Below are 15,336 nucleotides of genomic sequence, written 5' to 3' on the forward strand. Positions count from 1 at the left end.
TGAATGCATCTTGGTATCTTGCTGGGTTCCTCTCTTACTTGTAACAGTTCCAAATGAATTCCAGTGTGCCTCGTATTTCGGTGCAGCTACCCTTGCTATGCAACATAGTTTTGCAGTTCTTCTAGAATGGGTGGGATGTGTCATTTGACACTGAGTTAAGGTATTAAAACCAGCAACCTGAATTCCCACCTCCAGTCTTCTAGCTTTAGCCAAGTTCCTAAATGTATAGTCATCAAAGGAACGGCTTTGCACCTGCAGTACTGGAACAGCATGAGGCCTGTGGACTGAAGGGAATGTTCTGGGATATGTTGACCCAACATCCTTTTTTTTCTTCATGATTTCTAGGTGTTCGTGCGACTGGGGCGCCAGAAATGGAGGCTGAAAGGCAAGATTGAGACTGATGACAGCCAAACATGGGATGAGGAAGAGAAGATTTTCATACCCAATCTCCATGAGAAGTTTGAAATCAAGGTGTGGTGTATAATGGTTGGATTGAAATCAATGGGTTAACAGGTCTTCTGCCATACTACTTACCTGTTAGGCTACTGAGCATTTGTCAAAATTCTTAAGTAGTTTTCTTTCCCTAGCCATGCAATCAATGTTCTGCTTGCTGAACAGACATCTACTTCTGTTTTACCTTTCCTCCAGGCACTTGTAACTGTATCAGTGCATCTGCTTCCTTGTGTTCTGGAGTCTGGTATATGTGGTTGTTCTAGTTTTGTTTTGCTTTTAACCCCAAATTTCTAGATCAATATCTGGGATTTTCTAGGGTGAAGTTTAGATATGGAGACAAAAAGATATTTCTGTATATATTATGTCACTCGCGTGAAATATTACGTACCTGAAGTTCTGTTCTCCATTGAAAAAGAAATATGTATATGGAAAAAATGTGTGTATGTTTCGAATGTGTAGTTGAAATGGCCATTTATCTGAGTGCACTGTAGATTCTTTCATCATGTTTTACTCCAGTGATGCTCCATATCTGCAAAGAATCATAGGCATTTATATGCTGGGACAAACTGTACTGTATATCTTCTTGTAGAGTTCTGACACTTTTTTGTTGAAGTCCCTCAGAAGAGGTCGTATCTCTAACAGCAAGGGACCAGTGCTAGTGGCCTATGATACGTAGACACCGCGTTGTGGGTGCCTCTTGGGAGCAGCTTGTAGTTTTTATAAAGATCCTTGTGCAGCTGCCCTGGGTGTTGGTTCTGGCATTTACCTAGCAGGTGGAGTTAATCCTGAAACACCATTTCCACTGCAGTCTGGCATCTCTTGTGGGCTGGACTCCGCAGCACGACTCCTGTCAACCTAAAAGGAGCTGAGATGGAAGGCTGTGCTGGATCCTATTCTAACAGGAAACTGTGCCAGTGCAGGGCTTCAAGTTTTGGCAGCTGTGTGAAAGCAGCTATTGCAATGTTCCCCTCCTATCTGGCAGCAACAACTGGGTTACATAGGAGAGACTCTTTGGCATCTTGCCAGCGCAGCCTTTGGAAATGTGCTTATAATGTGTTTTTTTGCTGCCACTGCACAATGAAGATCAGGTGAGAGGCTAATTTAGACCCCTGTTTTCCCATAATAGTTGTAAAAACTTGTATTACTTTGTATGACAAAGACAAGTTTTATTCTTTTTGTCAGCTTATGAAAATCTACTGACTAAAGTTCTCCATACCCTCCTGCTCTTTCCACTTTGTACTTAATAATCTTCACTCAGTATGAATATGTAGGTTAAAAAAAAGCTTGAAGTGCCAAAGAGTGTTCCAAGAGGATCCTAGCAACAAAACTTTTGCCAGCTCTTAAAGGAGATGTAAGCATGTAACTAATTCCCAAAGTGGACTTTTAGGCACTTGTGCTAAAATTCTCTGCTGAGTCTGATGCTTTATGTGCTTCCAGAACACCTTGATCTTCAATTGGAAGTGTGTTTTTATAGCAAATATTTGACTAGATTTTTTTTTTTTAAATAGTTCAAGAAGCAAAGTGCCAGGATGGAAAAAACACAGGCCTGTAACTACACTGATAACAAACTCAAAGAGCTGCCACTTACAAGTTCTGATTTGGGTCCACAGCTGAGCTGAGGACAGTCAGGAGGTCACGACGGATGCAGAGAGTTGTGCTCCCAGATCCTTTAGGCAATTGAAAGCTGCAATAGTCTAGTGTAGGTAGGCTGATCTACTTCTCTGTAATATGTACTTTGATGACAGCATTGTTCTAATACAGTACAGAGTCTAGCTTGTCTACAGAAACGACAACTATTTGTATGTATACCAGACCTAGGATTTCCAAATTTCAGACTAATTTTTCTTAAATTCATAGTCTACCAAATTCTGTTGTCAGAAGTGCTGAACAGCTCTTGCTCTCCAACTCGTATGACTCCTTTCCTCTTTTCCAGCCAGTAGCTGTGGCATAGTCCTTGTGGGGACGTTGGCTCTCAACAGTTTAGAAGCCCAGAATTGAGTATCAAGGTTTTAAGTTTGTGAGCCTGGGGTGTTCTCCTTGCCATGAACATGGCTTAGGAGTGTCTGCTAAGATGAAAATCGGTATGTTTGTCCCTGCAGGTGACAGAGCTGCGAGGACTGGCCACTATTCTAGTTGGTATTGTGACATGTGACAGCATAAACTTCTTTACAACCAAGCCTCAGTCGATTGTTGTGGATATAACTGAACTGGGCACCATCAAGCTACAGCTGGAGGTCCTCTGGAAGTAAGTACAGCTTTAATGAAAAAAACTGGAGCTAGAAATTTGAAATAAAGGTTCCTAAGTCTGTCACTTAGTAGCATTCAACATCATAGTCCTCTTTCTATTTGCAGAGCAGGGGCAGGATAGGCAGCAGCCACACGCTTCCTCACAGCAGCCCCGGCTCCTGGGCTGGTCTCTGACTCTGGGACTGGTCCTCAGGGAGCAGGGGGAGGGACAGAAGCTATTTCTGTGACCCTTTGGTTCTTTGTGCTGGTGTTACCAGAGCCATGGCCACATGGACTCACCAGCAGGCTTTTACTGCTCTTCAGAATGAACACACAAGTCTAGCTCCACGCAATGTATGTGCAACTATAAAACATGAACAATATTCTTAAAGATGGTGAAAAGAAACAGCAAATAGCAACTTCTAGGCACAATGAAAACTATAGTTGAAATTTTAGGACAATCACCATTACAAGACCACAACTTGTTAAAAAGGGAGCTTTACCAAAGACTTGGCACCTTCCTTATTTACACTAGGATTGGAGTTATTGACACACAGCCTGTTTGTGCACTACAGGGAAGCCTGGTTGCAGGTGCACTTTTAAAAGAGCTGAGTATTTTCATGGAACATATGACCTGTTAAATTGTTTTATAATTTGTAAAATTTTTGTAGTGGATTACTGTGTTATTAAAAGCAAATTCTCACTTTTGTGGATGCTGCACTGGAACTTCTTTTGTACTCTAGACATGCCACCATAGATTTTTTTTTTTTTTTGAGACAGTACTGTTATTTCTGCTTTATGGGACTGTAGGTCCATACTAAGAGTCTTCAACAAAGGTTTTTAACCTGTTTCCATTTATTACTGTCCAGGGGTTAAATCTGGCCACCTCAGTAAAGTGCCCAATTAAACAATGGACACTCTTCACTTGTACTTTTGTACCAGGCTTACTACAGCCCTCAGTTCTTCCCAACCCGGTGTGGTAAAGAGGCATTTGAATGTGCCTCCATGATAAGGACCTTCTTGGAAGGCCACTTTGTGATGACTTATGGATCTAGGCACTCTCGAAGAAAAGCAACACCTGAAGAGTGTTCAGATTAGGAAGGGCAGGAAGCTTTGCCTTGCAGGCCAGACTCACCTGTGACTCAGGCTTATAAAACTCTTCTTCTCTGGCCATGCTGGTTTCTTGCTTTCTTCAAAATTAGCCCCAAATAAAAAAGCTTGTATGTGGTGAGTGTGTGGTCTGCCAAACAGATCTTTTGGTAAGAGAAAAGTTTCCCTGCCCCTAAGGTAAAGTAACTAAAAGCAGAAATACCACAAAGCTTTTCAGTTGCAATTCCTCTTGAATTGTTGAAAAACAGTTTTCAGGCTGCATTTCTGGGACTGAGGAAAAAAAAAGCTTTATTGATCAACATACTATTTTCTGAATGTCTTTTGTGTACGCTGTGGTTCTCAAAACTTACTGTTGTCTTGTCCATGCAATTGGGCCAAAACATGAGTCTTGCTAACAGCATCTGAAAATTGTTTTCAAGCACACACACATATTGCTCTAAGTCAATGAGAAATAAACTCGCACGGCAGAGTTTTGCCTGCACCTGGTTATGACACTTTGTCCTCCGGAGATCTAACAATGGGCATCAGTGTATGTTTTGTTCTGCTGAGGTGCTGCAGCTGCTCTGAGACTTTTGAGGCCTCTGTTTATTATTTGAGAAGTTGAGCCACTAATTAGTTGAGCAACAAAGCCTCATTCCAGAAGCTTGCTGTGATCTTGCATTCTGTGTCCTATGAAAATTCCTCTTACTTGTGCCCTTGTGTGTGAATTCCCATTGGAATCTGAAAGCAGAAACATTCACGGCAGTGTTATCAAAAACTGAACTGGAGTGAGGGTGGTGCAGGTTGCATGAAATAGATATTTTTTTTAACTAGTTTTTGAAATGACAGCCCTTTAAAATGAAGGCAAATTAAAATATTCTGTTTTGACATTCATACATCTTAATATTGAGGAAAGGAGGAGAGAAAAGGGGCATGGAGGGTATATGGGCTCCTATACCATCCCCAGCAAAGTCTGATACATTTATTTGTTGTCTCACTTTGCAACAAGCGCACACCGCCAAAACTTGCACTGCCTTTAATCTGGATATAAAATGATCAAAAACTCTATATGCAATTTCAGAGCTGAAAGGACTCTTCTTGCAGAAATGCTTTTCTTATAGGGAAAGTCCTTTTTCATTGACTTCAAGCCTAAAGTCTTCAGAAGCTACAATTGTACAGTGAAGGAAATATCCTTCCTTTATTGAACTAGGTATAAAATCTTGTTTTCCCCTAATACGGGAAGTGCTGTGCTGAGAGCCGGCACATTCGTAGTGGAGTCTGGAAGAAATCTTTTCTTAACCCACTCAAATGGCACCTCATAGATAGATTCATTTCATGTACTTTTTTCTGGATCTACTTGCTTGCCTTTCTTCACTGTCGATGACTTGTGTAAATAATTATGCACAGAAGTTGTTCTTCCAAAATGACTATATGAGGAAAATCCCTTTCTATTCTGGGATATTGTGTAGTTTCTCAGATAATAGCCTAAATCTTCAAAGCAAATTATACTTGTGACTACATTTTCGAGAAAAATACTATCTAAATGGTGTTGATGCTGGATTGTTGCCGTAGCTCGCAGCTCGGAGTGCAGCTTTTGACTGGCAAGATGAGCATTTCTGTGGCATTTGGGACAAGCGTCACCCAGCTGAGCTGCGAGCAGGGCTAGTGGTGACGTGCTGGCTTTGGGAGTTAATCCCACTTGGAATTTTTCAGTGTATGAGAAATCTCCGTCTGCGTGTCTCTGCTGTGTTTAAGTTCCGTGAAATGTGTTGGTATCGTACCAAGTGGACTCTCCAGAGCACTTCTGCACAGAACTGGCAGGCTCCTTCTCTTTGACAGCCTGTTTGCTGAAGTCATTTACAGAAAGGAGAAATCGCATGGTGATAACTCAGGGTGTTTCTGTTTGCAAAGACAGAGCACTCAAAATAACAGCTGCTTTTCCCTTTGATTTAAGAATAACTAAACAAATCCATCTCATTTGCGCAGACTCCCCTGAGAGGCAAGCTTTCAGTCTAGATCTGCTTTGTGAGAAATCCAAGTGCGGATCACTCTTCCACTTCTAAATGTATATATTCTTTAAACAGGCCACTAGTCTTCTGGGCTCTGACAAAAGTTCCTTCAGCTCCTTTATAGATTATGCCATGAGGAGTGTGAATGAGTTGGGGCCTGTTGCAAAACGGCTTTGTTGGCCAGTTTGGCAGAAGACTTTGGTTTTTTTTGCCAACCTAAACAGCAGTCTGAATTCTCTCCCATGAAGGACAAAGAGAAAGCCTCTATTCTCTTTTCAGAATTTCAGTGAACACCCTGTACTGGGATCTGAGGGTACCATCCATACAGAACCACTCTTGTCATTTCTGCCTGCTTTGAGTGTGTGCTGGCCTGGCAAGTGTGTGCTGGCCTCACAAAGTTTGTGGAGGAGGAAAACAAATAAATAACAAAAAAACCCCTTAAAGGAGAATAAAAAAAGAAAGTCTGGGGTTTTCTTGATACATAACTACTGACAGTCTTGCTCTTATAGATGAAAAGTTCTGTGAATAGGTAGTTACTGGTGCAGGCAGCTTTAAGCAGTGGTCCATCAGCGCACCTCTGTGGTCTTGGTGCAAGTGGTGTTTCATAGCTTAGATTTGTGATAAGCTGTACTAACCTTGATGCCAGTGCTTCTTATGCTTTAATGAGGAGTAGAAACCTAACAACGATCACACTGTTAAAATTGTATGGGCATGTTCACCTGTGTTCAATTGGGGAGGGAAAGAAATCTCTGTTAATGGTGAGTCCAATCCAGTTGACCAGAATGTTTTGTTTTGTTAATGTAAGTCTGGATTCACAGGCTTAGTAATGGGATTCAAACAGGTCTGTCCACCAGGAGCCCTTCTGTCCTGGTGGTATTTAATACATGGAGAGTGCTGAGGGCACTGTCTTGGCAGTGGGAGGAAGGAGGGTGGATCCCATGGGGCTGAAAACCAGATTTAGTTCAGCTCTTACATGTTCTGCCTCATTACTTTTGCTCCTCTGAACAAAAACCAAGAAGCGTCCTCCTTGCACACCCAACAGAGAAATGCAGCAGGATGAGGGAAACGGTAGAAATTTCACGTCTTCCATCCCTCCACAGCTTTGGTGCTTATGACAAAACGGTGTCTCCCTGGGAGTGCTGGCTGAGGTGCCGCTGACTGTGTGCGGGTGCCAAGCTGCTGGCGTGGGAGGTTCAACCTGGGAAACGTGAGCTCTGATGAATTATAAACCCCTTCAAGCTGGGTTTTGGAGTTGAGCACTGAAGTCCTGCACTGGTGCTCAGGGAAGCTAAAGGGGAGTTATGTTTGCTGACACTGGTCTTGGCCAATGATGGCACTGGAGTGTTGTGCGTTTAGTGCCAATATTGTAATTAGTCATAACCAAAGGCCAGTGTGTTTAGCAATGTAGAAATGGAATGGGGACAGCAAAGACGATCAGAAAAGTGGAGCTGCTTACACTTTATTTTTTTTTTAATAGAATTTTTCAGCCTTGAAAAGGTGTTGATGGATAACACTGCACAGGCTTAGAGGCACTTGCTGTGGGGAATGTGGAAAGGAAATGATTTGCCACTGTTTCTCTCAGTGCAGGCACAGATAGTCCCCCCCAGTCAGAGTACTTTTTTCCACAATTTAAAGTTAGGTAATTAAATTTGTCCATACTCCTGACCTGTGCAGAGATTTTTCTCTCAGTGATTTCAGGAGGTGACTAGACTAACTAAGGAAAAGCATGTGACAATTAAAGGCAATAGTCTGCTTGCAAAGTCTGGTGCATGACAGATGTAAGCTATGGATTGCCTCAAATTTGAGCGTGTGTCTGGGGAAAGCCTACTATATTTGACTTATTTCCTATGCTTTTCCCCTGAATATCTCCTACTGGCTTCTGTCAATGTCAAGATGCTGAGAGAGATGGATTTGTAGATCTCTCGCAGCATGATGTTTTGTTTGCTGTACAAATGTGGAACAAGATGATGGATCATGCCCGAAGAGCTTACAACCAAGAGATAATAGATGCTTGAGAGCAGACTTCAGATTTTCTTTCGCCCTTTGCTTTGCTCTCTCATTTTCTTGCAGTAACAGAGTGCGTGTTCTTGTTTGGAGGGCAGCTGAATAGCTGCATTTTGCTACAGGGTTTTAGTAGTTGTTAAAGAGGCAAAACAGATTTAGCTTGTTATTCCCATCCCTTTCCTCCAAAGTGTCACTTTGCATTACTGCATTGCTATATTAAAAGCTAAAAATGAAAAATCTGAGGAATGAGTCCCTGTGACTCTTCTTAAAGGAACATCATGGATGGGAGTAATTTGCTTCCATCAGTAAACATAGCAGGCTCTGGCAAACAGGCTCTTACTGTCTGAAACCTGATTTATCTTTTGCATAGTGAGACAATGCAGATGGTTGTTAATGTGACTCCATGGAACTGGCCTGTTTGATGAGCCCCAGCTGAGTGACACTGGTTAATTTAGCCAATTAACCTGTATTAGAGGAGCTCACAGAGCGTTCCCTCCGTGCTGAGGAGGACAGTGGTGCATTGGATTGCTGCAGGATGCTGCTGAGAATTGTCCCCGTGCGACATGAGAAGCTGGAGAGAACTGGAGCTCTGCTCTTCAATTTCTGCTAGAGACCAGAGCTTAATTTCCCTGTAATTGATTAGTCCTCGTTGTTGTTTGGATCTTTTCAGACTTCTATATTGTACAGCTAAGTGCAGCTGACTTTATCCTGCTGTTTGGTCATTATATTTCTCTCTATGGGACTAGAATTGTTACATACAATTCACTTTTTTTTTTTAAAATGCCAGCATTTAAGTGGAAAAACAAACTTTATTTTGGTGCTACAAGACATATCAGTAGGGAACAAAAGTAACATACAGAAAAAAACAAACTTGCTTTGCTTAACTTTCAGTATGTTTTCCCTCTTCTGGTCAGCTGAGCTGTGTCAAGGGACATAGTTTGTCTAAGTTTCCTTAGACTGCATTGCAAAGCAGTTGAGAAATGAATGGTAGGTAATTGGAAACACTTTAGAGCAGGACTTGTCCAACTCCTGTAGACCGTAGCCGGTGTCCCCTGGGGCTACAACTGGACTCATCCATGACTGTATGGACCGCGTAACTTGTCATATACCACTGTACTAGCTTCCTCTGCCAGCCAAAGGCGGTGTTTATTAATATTTGAAGGGTAATGAAAAATCAAATTAATATTCAAAGGATAATGAACCTTTTTTAGTGGCTTTTCCAGGTGGTGTGTGCTCTGCAGCAGGGAAATTAATGACAGTTTTCCTTTATTACATGTACAGTGTGCGATGTTCCTCCCTGCCCGGTGCGGTGTGTCGGTGGCTGTCAGCAAGCAGCCCGTTCTGCCCCTGCTAGTGTGGGGTGTGTGGCAGGATGGGGAGCACTGCAGGCTTGGGGGCTGTGGGATTCATCTTCCAAAGACTATGGCACAGGTCTCTGTCTCAAGGGTGCTGAGAATTCCGTGTAAAATAGGCAACCTTTTCACCTACCTCTTTCTCTGCTGGTGCAATCACGGATACTGGGCAGAGGGGCAGTCTCTTTCCTTTCATTCCCTGTGTTGTTTATTAAATGTCGCAGTTCAAATCCTGGCAGCTGTTCACGCTGCTAAACGTCCCCTGTGCTTTCTGGACTTACTGACACTTGGGCCTTTGTGTCTTCTGCTACAGCCCCTTTGACACGGAGAACCTGTTTCTGTCACCTGGAAGCACTGCCAAGTTTTCGGTGGGTAGCAGGAAGAGCTCGCTGTACAACTGGACCCCCCCAAACACTCCCAGCTTCAGAGAGAAATACTACCTGGTGAGTACGCCAAGGAAAGCGAAACACACAGGGTGGACCTAGGATTCAATTTTTGGATTAGATTAGACTATTGAAGAACATTAGAAATGTGGAAGCGTAGCACTCCAAGGCCATTGCAGTTTATTTTGAGGCTTTGTTATTTTTTTTTTTCTTTTAACCCCTATTCTTTTGAGTTGCATTTCAGATTTTGTACAAGAAAAAAACATGCCAAATATTCTTGGCAGGCAGAATTGTAGAGGTGTGGGTACCTGCTGTGACAGTCTGCAGTGGGAATCAAACAAGAAACCCGTCTGTGTCAGTAGCCATGGAGCAGGATGGTGCCATAGAGGTGCCTTGTGAAACAGGCCTTCCTCTTCCTCACCCCACCTTCTGCCAAGTGGAGCCCAGGGGCAAAGAAAACCCCATCCCTTCTCATTCATTCAAGAGGGTTTTGTTTTAATGGTTGTTCTATGTGATCCTGTGAGTTCTGCCATACATATCAAACACTGGTAACATCATATGTATGTTTCCTAACATCAAGTCTAAGTCAGGTTTGGTGTTGCCTCACCAAGGCAGCAGAATACGCAGTCTTCTTCAGAAAGGTCTGTTATTTGTACAGGGTATGTTTGACTCTTAAAAATGAACATTTCCTCCAACCAGTATGTTCACATTCTGTCCTGAGCTGATGTGACCTGACAGCTGCTTGGCAAGGTTCTTTTTCCAGAAACCATTTTTTTAGCTGTCTTGGTAACATTCATCTGAAAGTTGTGAAGCACAGTCACTACTGCTCTGCTTCCTTCATCCAGTGGGCTCTTAGTACTTTGTTTTGATAGTTTCTTCTGTCCAGTCTGTGTTGGTGAGCTCCTTTGTGCATGAGAGCCCTGTGGTTTTGATCAGTTTGTGTGTGAGTGTGTTTCCAAGAACAGGAAACCCCAGTTCTTCATCTTAGATGGTGTCTTATGCTTTTCAGTTATGTGTGTGTTCGCTTACGAATCTGTTCGCTGCAGTCTGTTTTGCAGCAAAGGCAGAACCAAGGGGATGTAAGTGATGAAGCTCAGACCCCCAGCATATTGAGCTACTTGGCTGCCTGTGATTTTAATGTGCCTGGAAGGAACAAAACTCACAATCCTGCAGAGACAAGTGAGGCAGACTCGTTCAGCAGTGAGGATCAGAAAGGGACAGAATCCAGAAACACAACTCCAGCTCTGGACCACAGGATGTTGCCATCAGTGATTATTAAAGAGTCTAGTGCTGAAGAACAACAGCATCCTCTTCCAAATCACACAACTCTAGATATCCTGAAGAAGACTCCATGTGTGGATGGATTTCCAAATCACCCATCTAGTTTTCTGAATCGTCGCAAAGGTAGCAGAGATTCCTTCAACCAGACCAGAAATCGCCGTCTGACAGAGCAAGAGGACATTAGTCAGAAAAGCTCAAATGCTGCAAATAGGCTAAAACTAGATGGATGTACAAAGTCAATTGATAAGACTCTTCTTGAAGTGTTAAACTTACTGAAATTACATGATGTGGGGAAAGCCCAGCTGGAGAAATTGGAATACCAGGTTTCATCCCTGAGGGATAAATTAAAGGTATGGTAGTGTTTTACTCTCAGTAGATGGTGTAGCTGTAGCTTCCCCTGTGACTCCTAAAACTGTAGAAGTTCCATGACTCTGTGCAAAGGGTGCATTGATGGCATGTTCCCACAAAGCCAGCTTGGCCACCAGAGGTCAGGCACTGCTCAGGAAAAGCTGCCTGGAGAGCCAGCTCTGCAGGAGCGCTGTTGCACAGCACCTCTCGGAGGCTGCCTTCCTAGGCTGTGTGCACACCCCATGAAATCCAGTATTGATAGCAAAGTTCTTGGATGCTACACTGGAATGTGACAGAGCCCCAAGATTGCTATTTCTAGATCTGAAATGGGGAATAAGTGACAATTGCACTGACAGTGGAAGATGCAGAGAAAATCAGCTCTTGTACCAAATTTAACAGGCATGGGAATCCAAAGAGACAGAGAGACAGAAGTACTGAAGCATAGTGTGAATTCAGTTAGCAATCTTATTTTGGGATCAGAGTGCAGTACCAAGAGCTGACTTTCCTGATCTGTAAAGAATGAAATCAGAAAAGCAAACTGATTTGTTATTAGGAATGATTTGAAAAACAGCAAAGAACTTGTGCAAAATGACTTGATAACCATAAACAACAATCTTTTACCTTTCATTTGTTCAACAGCTAACGACGCTTCATCAAAAACATTCATCTATGGAAAGTCTGATGGTGGAGACAGTACTGGAAAGTTTTGACTTTTTAAATGCCGACTGTAGTGCTGACGAGCTTTCGTTATTTGGAAGCATAAGAACAGCCAGTATTGGGTATGTATCTGCAGCCCTGTGTTACAGGAGACAAGGGAAAGGGGGAGTGAGAGCTGTTCCCAGCAACACTTATTGATACACGATACTCAGCGAAGTAAAGATTGCGCAGAGCTGTTTGTATAAACATCCAGCACAGAAACCTTTATTTAATACTCTGAGATTCATAATTCGGAATACCTACCAGATTGAAATAGCGGGAGAGTTAAACTGAACTTAGAGAAAACATTGCAGAGCGATACCTGAAGGGGATGGGAGAAGGCCTAATGCGTGGGACTGCGGGAAACGGGATTATCAGGGTGATGCTGAGCAGCCCTGCGCTAGTGAGGGAGAGAGCTACTAGTGACTTACAGAGCTCTTCTGCCTGTTCTTGCTTTCCATTTTGCAAGTTGTGTAGCACTGAAACTTACATTCCAGAGCTATAAACCTGATCCTGGGAGACTTACCACACTCATGGTATCATCAAGCTGGGAGAACACAAAGGGATTTGTCTGTTCTACGTGCTGCTTTTGCAGTTGACACACTGCAAATGATCCAGCAACTCAGTTCACATTATCTGAAGTGTATTGATTTTCCTGGTATTGATTCTCCAAAATGGGATTTTGTGGGATCACCTGATCTGCTATTGCTGTTCTGGAATGAGTTGTAGAAATAAAGTCCTTGTGTTTAGAAAATGTCTTAAATGTGATTAAAAAATGGTGTTATCTGTTAAATGCTACCTGGTTTGTACTCTTGCAACTTGCTTGAAGGCTGCTGCTGAGACCGGACATCTTCACATTCATTTGCTGCTGAGGTCACGTTTTAACTTCTTTTTCCCTCATCTCAACAGCACGTACAATGACAGCACGCTTCAGTCCCCGAGCTGTGACACAGGAACAGAAGCAAGGGACGTAACGACTGGCGATGACAACTTAGACACGCTCTTGATAACTCATCTGAAGTTGTGCAAAGGTCTTTTGCAGGTAAGGAGTAGCCTGTGGGTTTCCAGGGTACTGGTTGTAATTGTTGGTTCTGGTTACAGACAGAAGTGAATACGTAGCTGGTTCTTTCATAGAGCAGAAAGACTCAGAATAGAAATTGAGTCCCCAAAATGCCGTGTGTATGCACAGAACATGTCATACAAAATGTTGCTGCTGGGTTTTTTTTCAGCCTCTGGGCTTTGCTGAAGCTCTAAATAACACCTTTGTGCCCAAAGCAGGCTGCTAATGCAGTGGGACAGATTTGGGTTGAATTATGCACCAATAACAGGTGATCAATTTTTTTAATTAATGAGAAACTGCTACTACTGGTAGTATGTAGATCAAGAAAAAACTCCTATCTCCCTTTGAGACCTCAATCCTCAATTTCGGTTATAGTACTCAAGCACATTGTTGTTCTCAAAAGTATTGCCTGGGATGGGGGTGTGCAGCAGGGGATGGTGTGGCCGTTGGTTTTGATCTGCTGCAGTTGTCAATGGATGGGGACAGAGAAGAATGTCAAATGCTGGACAGCCTATTCCAGCATAATATGATTTACTCAACCTATTCTGCTGAGCAGCTTTGCACTCAGAAGTGACCTGTCCACGCTGTGATGGGCAAAGAGGCCATTTGAGTGCAGCTGGTGTTTTCTCAGACTTCTAGAAGTTCAAGTCTGAGAAACTTGTTCATGTTGAGCTTGGTGCTGCCTTTGTTTCAGCTGCTAAGATAAGCATGTTGCATTTCAGAAACTGAGATCACCCAATGTAGCCCAGGTGGTCCAGGAGAGCATTTTGGAAGAAGTATCAGAGCAGACGCGAGTCCTGGGGGATGTCTTGGATATGTCTGTTGAAGAAAGTGAGTAACTGCGTTATTCTAAGGCACAGCAGAGACGTGAGAGGTACAGGTAACACTGAGCTTCTCCAGACACATCACAGTTTCATTCTAAATTCCTTACAAACAGTCACATAATTAAAACTGCTCTTAGGACAAGGGGCAATGGGTGCAAACTGGAACACAGGAGGTTCCACTTAAAGATGAGAAGAAACTTGTTCCCGGTGAGGGTGGCAGAGCCTGGCCCAGGCTGCCCAGGGAGGTTGTGGAGTCTCCTTCTGTGCAGACATTCCAACCCGCCTGGACACCTTCCTGTGTAACCTCATCTGGGTGTTCCTGCTCCATGGGGGGATTGCACTGGATGAGCTTTCCAGGGCCCTTCCAATGCTGGGATTCTTAGAAAAAACAGGGCTCATAGTTCATTTGGGTTTTTTTTCCTGCAAGGAAGGAAAAGATTTGAAGATGTTCAGCTCAAAGAAATAGGAGCTGAACTGGTGTGTCTTAGAAACAGTGATGTTATAGGTGATGGAGTTTGCAGTCAAAGAACAGCAGAATATCTATGCTTTTACTGTAGTAAGCAAGCAGCCCAACTTGTGCACACATTTGCAAGCAAAGGTGGGTGTGCAGTTTTTCCCATGGCAGGTCTTTCCGCACTAAATCCTTCTTTTGACTGTTGGGTGTGACAAAGTGATAATGGCACAATGGGAGATTTTGAAGGGCTTTGTTCTCATCTTGGTAAATATAGTGGCAGGGATGTAAATTTTAGTTGGAAGCATTTGCTGACAGATTTTATCCTGAAGGATGTGAGAATAAGCTGTTCCCTGGAGCAAAGGACCTTTGGCATGATGGGACGAGGAATGTGTAGGAGTCTTAAATGCAGGACACGAGTTCAACATCTCTGTAGGTGAGAGTGTGAAATTATAGGGTTTAAATGACAGTGAGAAATCACAGGGTATTGCTTCAAGTGCTCTTCTGAAGTGTTTGACGGAAAAAAGCCTGCGAGGTTCAGAGTTCTCCACTTGGGAAGGTGCATCAGACGGGATCTCTAGAATGCTGGAAATGGCCCATCTCTTGCTTTAGAAGTGGAAACACTTAAACTCACAGAAAGTTCTTCTGGAACTTGACTCAGATGCTGGGATGAAATGAATAATGAGAGGCAGAAGAGTTGCTAGGCGTCTCATTCGGGTCTCACAATGACAGTCTAGGAGCTCAGCCCAAGCTTGGTGAAATCAATGCTTGCAGATGTTAAAATACTGGCAGCAAATCTCCCGCTTTGAACAAAGCCATCCACATAACGCAAATGCGAGTTATGCTGACGCGTCTGTAGATATGCCATCTGGTGCCTAATTCTCACGTAAAATCCAAAATCTGCTGGGGCTCACTAGCTTTTCGAAATGTGGATTTTTTTGTTGCAGTTATTCAGAAGGCTAAAAAGAAGAAGCACTATCTGAAAATCTGGAGCGATCTCGCGGAGCCGGGCAGCATCTTGCTTGCTTCAGCAGAAAGATTCCGCCATGCACTCAAATACACACTGACGCTTAAAGTGAAGGAAAAATACCCCCGTCAGTTAGAAGCAGGTACCGGTCTGTTCCTTGAACACAGGGCCCCTCTGGCTTCATTGTATCGCG

At 43.2% G+C, this 15,336-nt stretch overlaps 1 protein-coding gene across 8 annotated transcripts in view; it reads left to right on the forward strand.

Moving 5' to 3' along the window:
• The window catches only part of RIPOR3 (RIPOR family member 3), a 52,063-nt gene that overhangs the window by 31,770 nt on the left and 4,957 nt on the right, over positions 1 to 15,336 (forward strand). For all 8 annotated transcript variants that reach the window (XM_082065200.1, XM_082065199.1, XM_082065194.1 and 5 more), the window contains 8 exons: positions 346 to 471; positions 2,553 to 2,698; positions 9,447 to 9,576; positions 10,563 to 11,147; positions 11,785 to 11,924; positions 12,751 to 12,883; positions 13,624 to 13,732; positions 15,124 to 15,285. In XM_082065200.1, coding sequence (XP_081921326.1) covers positions 346 to 471; positions 2,553 to 2,698; positions 9,447 to 9,576; positions 10,563 to 11,147; positions 11,785 to 11,924; positions 12,751 to 12,883; positions 13,624 to 13,732; positions 15,124 to 15,285 — 1,531 coding nt within the window. The remainder of the gene's footprint in view (positions 1 to 345; positions 472 to 2,552; positions 2,699 to 9,446; positions 9,577 to 10,562; positions 11,148 to 11,784; positions 11,925 to 12,750; positions 12,884 to 13,623; positions 13,733 to 15,123; positions 15,286 to 15,336) is intronic.

This window comes from Streptopelia decaocto (assembly GCF_964273445.1).
Source record: "Streptopelia decaocto genome assembly, chromosome: 14".
In the NCBI taxonomy this organism is placed as follows: Eukaryota; Metazoa; Chordata; class Aves; order Columbiformes; family Columbidae; genus Streptopelia; species Streptopelia decaocto.